Here is a 9,822-nt window from a genome sequence, read left to right on the forward strand (position 1 = left end):
TTGAGCCCAGCTCCTCTGAGTCTAAATCAGATTGAGATGTGTTGCACGGGAGACAGTGCATTGCTTCAGATGAGTAAGCAATGAAGACCTGAAACGCTGTACTCAATTTTCTTTTCTTGGATCCTCCTTCTTCCTCCCCAGCAGGTTATTTGCCTAATGAGTCTCAGAGCTCATAAGTGTTTCTAGGCCATCCAGCCATCCCATCTACTTGCAGTTGAGTAATCTGTGTATTTTTCTAATGGACTCTAATGCCAACTCCTGAAGTTTATAGAATAGAAGTGTGATCAGCTTTAATGACCAATTTATGCATGGTAATAGTCATATGTGGCTGGCTGAGCCCATCGGGGCTTCTGGAAGGGCTGTAAATTGAAGCTGGTAACTGCACTTCCTCACTTCATCGACCGGTTCCTCTCACCTGCAGCTCAGAAGCGACATGCTCTGTCATTAGCACCACAGCATCCATCCCATGGGGGGCTGGCCCCACGTGTATGCTAACACATTTTGTAGCCCAAATAAATACAACAGAACTGTTCCACAAACATTTATTGCCTCCCCTCTATAGCTCTCATTGAGATAACTTTTTAATATTTCCTCCCTGTGTGAACTGAATATTTCTCTTACATCTTCTGTAATTGCTCTGGGTTAATCCCTTATAGCCCTGGATTATAGCTTTAAAGTTTCTGCTGGGCCAAATTTAAATCATTTGATTTTGCTTAACAGTGAGTAGAGCATTCTTGTTACAATAAAATGATCCTATTGCGATTTTTATTGACTTGCCTTTATCAGTTCCATAATTCCATGGGTAGCTTGCCACCAAAGCACTGCAATAATTACTTACAGATCTGGGTTTCAGAACTGGTGGACGCAGAGCTTTGGTTATAACCAGGGATACTAGACATTGGTATGTTTAGTTGCTGAGTACTTACCAAGCACTTCCTACGTGCTTCGCACTGTCCTAAACTATGCTGTGAAGGCAGCTAAGTCAGAACAAGTAGAACGTGAACCCCTCCTTTCTCCCCATCAGTCATTGATGTTCATGCAGAGGAACGGATACAGGTATACAGATACATGTAGTGAATGTTCCCAGGAGAGAGAGTGAGCCCCTTCTGCAGAGGGGACCCAGGAAAGCTTCAACCATTTGCACAAAGTGTATGTGTGTGTGTGTGTGTGTGTGTGTGTGTGTGTGTGTGTGTGGCAGGGGCGGGGGGGTGGGGGGTAGGCTTTTGTATGGTGGACATGGAACAAACCTTTGTTGGTGGAGGAGTCTGAGCAAAGACCCAAAGTGATTTGGAAAACCCAAAGTGTCATGGCAGTCCATGAGAGGCTCAGTGGTATGTAGGAAGGTGGGCAGATACCAGACGACTGTGACTCTCAGACCAAGTGAGCCTGGACAGATGAAAAGATACTAATTGTTATGGTTTCTTAATGTCATTGACGATAAGATCTGATTTCTTTCTTCCACCCCCCGCAAAAGCCATGAAAGTGTTGTATCTGGATGGAGTTTTTTTTTGTTTGTTTGTTTTTTGTTTTTTAATTTACTTCCAAATTAGTTAGCATATAGTGCAACAGTGATTTCAGGAGCACTCCTTAGCGCTCCTTACCCATTTAGCCCACCCCCCCTTCCCACAACCCCTCCAGTAACCTTCAGTTTGTTCTCCATGAGTCTTCTGTTTTGTCCCCCCTCCCTGTTTTTATATTATTTTTGTTTCCCTTCCCTTATGTTCATCTGTTTTGTCTCTTAAAGGCGTCATAGGAGTGAAGTCATATGATTTTTGTCTTTCTCTGACTAATTCCACTTAGCATAATACCCTCCAGTTCCATCCACGTAGTTGCAAATGGCAAGATTTCATTCTTTTTGATTGCTGAGTAATACTCCATTGTATATGTATACCACATCTTCTTTATCCATTCATCCATCGATGGACATTTGGGCCCTTGCCATACTTTGGCTATTGTTGATAGTGCTGCTGTAAACATGGGGGTGCATGTGCCCCTTCAAAACAGCACACCTGTATCCTGTGGATAAATGCCTGGTAGTGCAATTGCTGGGTCGTAGTGTAGTTCTATTTTTAGTTTTTTGAGGAATTTCCATATTGCTTTCCAGAGTGGCTGCACCAGCTTGCATTCCCATGGATGGAGTTTTTAAAATCTAATTCATACTTCTTTCAAAATGGGACATATTTGAAGGTTTGCTTTGATTCAAGTTCCCTAAAACCTGAGCTCTTTGGATCGCCCCTCACTCTTCATTCTGCAGTTTTCTTTGGAGACCATACCACAGCTGCATTTCTTTCAAGAGAGCACCTGTCCCCCAAAGGTGCCATCCTTTAGATTGGGGGGCGAGGAGAACCAATACTATGTTAACTGTGTCCCTGGAGGCTTAGTTAGGAACACAGGAGAAAGGCCACACAACAGATGTTATAGCCTATCCATCAAGAAGGTGGCTGTTAGCACAGTGTCCACAAAGTGAGTTGTGTGGGAGAAGACGTGTTTATTCTGTGGCATGATAAGTGTCCTCCTGGATCTTCAGTCTCCACCAAGAAGACCACCTTTTCTTCCAGGTTACCAGAACACATGGCTGAACACTGGGCCCCTCAGGAGCCATCCAGCTGCTCTGAGATGGGTCCTGGAGATCCAGACAAGCATGGCAGTCACAGAGGCTGAGAGGTGGAAGAAACCCATGTGGTTCCACCTCTGTCCAGAATATAAATCCTCCATCCTCACCACCTCCTTCTTGTACAGAATTGACCGCTTCCCAAGGCAGCCAATTCCATTTTCTGACATCTCTGTGAAAGAGTTCTTCCTTATGCCATATCATAACTTCTGCCTACCACTAGAGCCCTGAAAAAAAACACTGATAAACTCAGCCAAGCACTCATGGAACATGGTATTGTAGACACTTCTCTAAGAGGGGTTCCTGGTAAACCCTCCCAAGATCAATTAAATATAAAACAAGTTCCCAGGTAACTGAATCATTTGAGCAGTTATATAAAATAATCTTTATTAGACATTCCCCAAAAACGTTTTGTTTTGTTTTGTTTTTCCTTTTTGAGTAATTGGTATTTTAGCCTTTCTTCTGAAAAGCATTGAGGGGCACCTGGCTGGCTCATTTGGTTAACCATCTAAATCTTGACTTCGGTCAAGGTCCTTGCTTGCTCAGGTCATGATCTCATGGTTTGTGAGTTGAGGCCCTCCATCAGGCTCTGTGCTGAGAGCAAGGAGCCTGCTTAGGATTCTATCTCCCTCTCTCTCTCAGCCCCTTCCCTGCTTGTTCTCTCTCTCTCAAAATAAATAAAAATAAACTTTAAAAATAAAAATAAAAAGCATTGATAGTGGCCCATTTGTCTGTTGAGGTTAGCAAATGAAAATAAAACCATATAGCAGCCAGAGTGGAGAATGCCTCTCTACCTCCTATCTGGAGTAGGGTAAATATGGCTTCCACTCACCCCACAGCTATCTCAGGTCATCAAGAAGAGAGGCCAGACCAGCCTCTGTGCTCCATTTGTCATGAAATCCCATCCAGCTAATCTCACCCCTCAAGATGGTTTATTGACTGCGTCATTCAGAGTGTGGTCCACAGAATCCCAGGCCCACCCTTTCCTCTTGCATCAGAAGCTATATGTGTTCCTTATATGGACAAGAGGAAGGGAGACTGAAGACACAGGAGCAAAGCTCATCACTGACTTTTGTTAGGAACTGTGCAGAGCACTCATTCCCCACCACCACCACCCCCTCTTTCCCTTTTTTCAGTTGAAGGAATTCATTTGCAGTTAAAATATCTACACAATCATCCTCATCCCCCGAAATCTCCACTCTTATATTTTGGCTTTCTCTTTAAATAATTTGGCTGCTCGGGGCGCCTGGGTGGCGCAGTCGGTTAAGCGTCCGACTTCAGCCAGGTCACGATCTCGCGGTCCGGGAGTTCGAGCCCCGCGTCAGGCTCTGGGCTGATGGCTCAGAGCCTGGAGCCTGTTTCCGATTCTGTGTCTCCCTCTCTCTCTGCCCCTCCCCCGTTCATGCTCTGTCTCTCTCTGTCCCAAAAATAAAATAAAAACGTTGAAAAGAAAAAAATAATAATAATAATTTGGCTGCTCTGACATCTTCCTTCACTTCCCTCTGGCACCACAATGCTTGTGAGCTACTGGTGCTCCCAAGGCCATCAGGATATCTCTCCGCAAGACATAACCAATGGCATGTGAAAATTCAGATGGTCTGTTGGGGTGTCCTTGATGAGAAACCACCACTGTACCTTAGTAATGACAATAGAGTATTTAACCATAAATAAGGAGGACATCTTGCCATTCGCAACAATATGGGTGGACCTAGAAGGTATAATGCTGAGTTGGATAAGTCAGACTGAGGAGGACAAATACCAACTGATGTCACTCCTATGTGGAGCCTCAACAACAAAACAAATGAATAAACCAACAAAAAGCATAATCAGACCTATAAATACAGAGAACAAACAGATGGTTGCTGGTCGGGGAGGGTATGGGAAGAATGTGTGAAGGACAGTGTGAGATACGGGCTTCCCATTACAGAGTGAATAAGTCATGGGCATAAGAGGCACAGCGTAGGAAATATAATCAGTGTTGTTGTAATAGTGTTGGATGGTAACAGATGGTAGCTACACTTGTGGTGGGCACAGCATAAGATATAGAGAAGTTGAATCACTATGTTGCACACTTGAAACTGTAAGATTGTATGTCAACTGTACTCAAAAAAATAAAATAAAATAGAATATTAAAGCAAGATGAAAAAAAACCACATGAGGGTCTAGCTTCTGACCCCTGGCTGCTATAGGTGTCTGCTATAGCCATTGAGAGTTTCCCTCATTTTCTCAGAGAGCAAAGACCCCAAATTACCCATAGATAGTGGCCAATCACTCTAAAATCCCTTCTGCACCAATTCTCCGTTTTCTAAGAAAGTATCACTTAGGAAATGCTTTTGGAGAAAACTCGTGAAAACCCTTTGTTCCAAAGGAAGGACTAGTTATCTGCTGTGGCCCCCAGTTATGGCTGCAGCATCTACCTGGGACAGTGGGAACACCTGGGCATTAACAGAAACACTCACTTTAAGAGGACACTTAGAAAGGGCAGGAAAGACAAGAGACAAGAGGTGAAAGAACACAGACCATGGTCCTCAGCCCCATCTGGGACAGGCGGTCATATTGCTGGCAGTGCTCTTAACGCAACGCCTATTCTAGCCCAACAAAGACAAGACACATTTCTGTGTTATGCTGAAAGCCTTTCCTTATGGAAGAACCGGTTCTAAAGGAAGGGGGTCCTGTTCAGTGAGGAGCTGCTGTGCACACATCTGGGTGGCTCTCCCTCTGGCCACCAGCCAGGGAACCTGGTGGATGGTCTCAGCCAGCTCAGGACAGCCTGAGAAACAGAGACCACGGCTGCTGGTGCCATTTCTAAAGTGAGAACGAATGACTGGATATCTAACTTGTTCTCACAGTGAGGGACGTGGGAATCAGAGGGCACAGGGAATTAGCGAAGGCCAACCTAGTGACTACAGTTTGCCCGTCGATGCAGTTTCCCACAAGCAACAGCCCTTTGGTGGCAGACGTTGGCATTTAAAGGGTTAGAAATGCTCTTTCTGACTTTTCACAGCTAACGGAGTCTTTCTTTGCCTTCAGGTCCACATTGGCCAACTGTATTCGACCGACAAGCTTATTATTGAAAATCAAGAGAAACCCAGGACCTAGGGAGCCAGGATCAGCCACCACTGGCAGCTGTGGACCCCACCTTCAGCATCCATTCTGTGCTTGGGATGCGGGCTCCCAACAGACCACAAGTGGCCTCTTTCTTACATCAGCTTAAAATAGCCTCTTGCTCTGCCCGCCCTGTAAGGAGCTGATAAACTGAGTCTGGTTTCCATTCTTCTTTAGCCTTTAGTGAAAAAGGATGGCTGTCTCCTTGGTTCAAGTGTTCAAATGAAGAGCTGGAGTTCGCTCCCAATACTGCTGTGTATTATTGTGTCTCCTCTGCCCACCCCTTTTTGTATCTCATCCCCGCTTGTATAGAGCACCTCCACACTATGTTTCTTGGTTGACAATAAACAGAATTGTCTGCCTAAGTCACCTGACACCAGATACACTCCTCATGATGAATGCATTTCTTCCTGCCAAGGCAGGTCCTGCAGAGGGCAGTGGGGACCCAGAGGGAGGGTCCCAACCTGAGCTGAGCCCTCCCTTAGTGAAGGTCGAAGTCTCAGCACCCAAGATTTGGGGGGGCAGCAGAGAGTAGGACAGGGTCAAAGGGGTGGAGGGCACATCCTGTGGTTTATACCTGGGCCTGATGCAACAGCAAAGGTGGCCCACAGGTGGCCACACACGTGCAAACAAGACACCATCAGCCCCACCGGCGAACTTGTTTCAAATGCAGAATCTCCAGCCCCATCCCAAATCTTCTGAATCGGAATCTTCAATCTAGCACATCTGGATTCCTCCAGCGCACAGGGAGCCCGAGGAAGGGCCACTCGCAGCACTGCTCCTGAAAGCTGGCTTCCAGAAGCATCTAGAAAATTTCTCGGCATCTCCCTCCCCCTCGGATTCTTAGTGAGAGATGAGGCACGATCATTTATATCTGCATTTTTAAAGATCCCTTAGTATTTTTAACATTTCTTAGCCAGTTTGGGGAAACTCTGCCTTTTGAGTATGTTGCAGGTAATGGAGATATTTGTGTGCATTTATCCCTGGAAACACATCAGTTCAAAACATAAAAGGAAGGTATTAAGTAACTTCCTTGATTTCCGGGGATTTTATGGGGGACCCAGATACTATCCAAGTGATTTTTCACCTTTGTAAACAACACAAAGTGAATTCATTACTTAGGTGGTTCGGTTTGGAACAGACTCATATAAATATTTACGGATCACAGAATCGCTGTGACGGTGTCACTGACCCTGCCACTGACCCACTGCCCCGTCACTTTAATTCTTACAGTCATGTGAGTCAAACAGGAACAGTCTAGATCCACAACCTCTTGCACGGGAAAAGATCATGTCTGCCCTTCTCACCCACAGATTGCAGATTTTGTGGTAACAGTGGATTCAAAATAGATTAACAGTGTGCTCGTTCTAATGAGCAGTACATCTTGTGACTTCAGAAAGCTTTTGCCCATGGATAGTCTTGTACACCTGCACCTTGGTGGGTCTGGGATCTGTCACCGGCCCAGCAGTGTTAGGGCTGCAGCATGGAGCAGAGGGTGAATGTAGGTGATGTGGATAATGTCCTTTCCCCCTTCAGCTGACTGTCCTTGAGCAGAGTCCCCCAGCCCTGGGATGTACAGCTCTGGATCAGTTTTTCCACTCTGCATCAGTAGAAAATATAGTCATTCAGCAACCGTTGCACCCAACAATGCGGGTAGCTAATGGATGTCACCTCTGATTTATACTTAATTAATTAAAGCAGCTGCTACTTGGAATCCTAAGTCTAGAGTTGAACCTCTCCTCTAGAAGTGTCAAGTTACCAGTAGGGTATCAGCTCCATAGGAGACTTCCCCCCAGATTTTAGTCACAGACACAGTGGACCAAGCAAACTTAACTTTGTTCTACAGGCCTTAACAGCAGGTCCCTTTTGTGTTAATTAAAGCTCATGAATGCCTTTGAACATGCCAAGCCTTAAAAATAGGGCTAATTTTTGTAACTCAAATAATACTAACTATGCATTAGGAATATATGGAAAGACTTGAAAGAATTGTGTCACACACAATCCACAGACGGGTCTTGAACCTGTACTTCAGGTACAGGTAAGGCAGGCAGAGCCTTACACTAGTCAGTCCCCAAATCAGAGGACCCAGGGTTGACTCTAGAGCTTTGACTAAAGGGACATGCCCATGGTTGTGATCTCTGAAAGAGTTCAGCGTTCTACGTGCTTGACTGGGTCCCACATCACACTCAGCCTCACGGACCTCTAGTGTGCTCAGCTGTTCCAAAAGAGGAATTCAGGCTGGGGTCTGGAGATCACTTTCCAGTGTCTGCATTTAGCAAATGGGAAATGCCACTATGAGTTAACTTCTCCTGAGGTGAAACCATTGGCCAAACACAGCTATTTTCTAGACCTTCAGAGAGAACACTTGGCTGGTCTGGCTCTCATGCTTTAATATCCAGGAAACCTCGTATGACCAAGTACATGGCTATGTTGTTCTGATGGCTGTTATTCTCTGGACTGTGAAACTAAAAGGCGATCATGGATTTGACGTAGCTGACTTCACCTTCTACTCTGCCCTGCCACCAACAGCAGTTACCTTTTTAACTCCCTTCATTCATAGCCTCACCCACCATGTCCAGCCCCAAATACAACCAGTAGTGCAATCCGACATTCAGGAGCAAAGGGAACAGGCTGGGGTGAGTCTACAGAGAAGATAAAATGTCACAGTTGGCTGGCGGTAGAGCCTACCTGGTCCGACCCCCAAATCTGCAGGTGTGAAAAACAAGATCTTGATCATCCCGGCTCATTGGCAGACCTTTCCCACCCACCCCTTTTGCTGATCTTTTCGTTCATTCAGCACTGCCTGCAAGCCGGCGGTGCAGGTGCCAGGGGGAGACCAGTGAACTAGACACGGCCCCTGACCTCACAGAGCTTGCAGTCCAGGGGGCAAATTGAATGAGAAAGGACCAGTCTGAGGAATGTTACAAAGGGTGACATAGAGATACTCTAGGAGCTGATGGGGTGTATCTGGAAAACCCTCCCTGAGGTCAGGGGGATTTAAATTTAAGATTAAATGAAGAGTTGGCTGGACAAAGGATGTGGAGAGGAGCTCTCTAGGCAGGAGGAACAGCATATGCAAAGCCCTGAATCAAGGCAGGAAAGTGCTATGCAAGGAACCAAAGGAAGCCCAGGATGGCTGACAGGCAAAGATGAGTCAAAAGGCAGGAACCTCTCTGCTGAAGGCTGTGGGAGCCTTGGCCTGAGGCTCTAAGAAGCTACTGAAGTTTTTCAGCAGGATGATATTTGTATTTGTGTTTTTGGACAGGAAGTAGGATTTATGAGTGGGTATGGAAAGGGATGGGTGGTGCCAAGGTTCTCATGAGTGCAGAGCCCACCATTTGTCCAAGGGGCCATAATTAGGGATGTGTTTGATGATCCCTATCTGGGGTGAGCCACTTTTCAGCCACCATTTCTTCAAATTCATCCACATTAAACTTAGTAAAGCCCCACTTCTTGGAAATGTGGATCTTCTGGCAGCCAGGGAACTTGAACCTGGCCTTACATAGGGCCTCAATCATGTGCATCTTGTTCTGCAACCTGCTATGCATGGACATGATGACTCGGCCAACGATGGCCCTGGCCTTTGTGCCCTGGGCCTTTCCAAAGGTACCCTGCATACCTGTCTGGAGCCTGGATTGGAGATAGCATGAGGTCAGACATCAATGTCCACTGGAAAGGGCTGTCCCCAAGGCCCCTTAGGGCAACCCATACAATCAACAGGCTTCATACACTACCAAGGAGGCTACTGCGTGCGGCCATTGCATACTGGGCCCCTGTGGGGAAAGAGCACAGTCGGCTTAATTGGCTGCAGATGATGTTTGTATTTCTAAAAGGTAACATTGTTATAAGGGGACTAGACTGGGAGAGATGCAGTGAGACCAACTTTTTTGGGGGGTGGGGGAAGGGTTAGATTGAACACTAATCCAGGAAAGAGATGGTAGTGACTTGACCTAGGACGGTGACAGTTGTAAAGTAGAGTCAACATCACCCTGAGAAGAACTTGCTTCGGCTCGGCTGCTCTCCCAAGGAGGTGGGAGACACGTGGAGCAGAGATGCCCGGCTGAGCCTCCCAGCCAGGTCTCGCTTAGATCAGTCAGCTGCAGCCA

General features: G+C 46.2%; 1 protein-coding gene and 1 non-coding gene across 4 annotated transcripts in view; one reads left to right on the forward strand and one right to left on the reverse strand.

Moving 5' to 3' along the window:
* Positions 1 to 6,097, forward strand: part of LYRM4 (LYR motif containing 4) — a 171,640-nt gene extending 165,543 nt beyond the window's left edge. For all 3 annotated transcript variants that reach the window (XM_030314919.1, XM_030314921.1, XM_030314920.1), the window contains one exon: positions 5,642 to 6,097. In XM_030314919.1, coding sequence (XP_030170779.1) covers positions 5,642 to 5,710 — 69 coding nt within the window. In that variant the 3' untranslated portion in view covers positions 5,711 to 6,097. The remainder of the gene's footprint in view (positions 1 to 5,641) is intronic.
* A 3,296-nt stretch (positions 6,098 to 9,393) lies between these two features.
* Positions 9,394 to 9,527, reverse strand: LOC115515142. Its single transcript, XR_003969194.1, has one exon. It is a non-coding gene; the product is annotated as a small nucleolar RNA SNORA70 (small nucleolar RNA).
* Between the last annotated feature and the right edge of the window lie 295 nt (positions 9,528 to 9,822).

This window comes from Lynx canadensis, chromosome B2, assembly GCF_007474595.2.
Source record: "Lynx canadensis isolate LIC74 chromosome B2, mLynCan4.pri.v2, whole genome shotgun sequence".
Classification (NCBI taxonomy): domain Eukaryota; kingdom Metazoa; phylum Chordata; class Mammalia; order Carnivora; family Felidae; genus Lynx; species Lynx canadensis.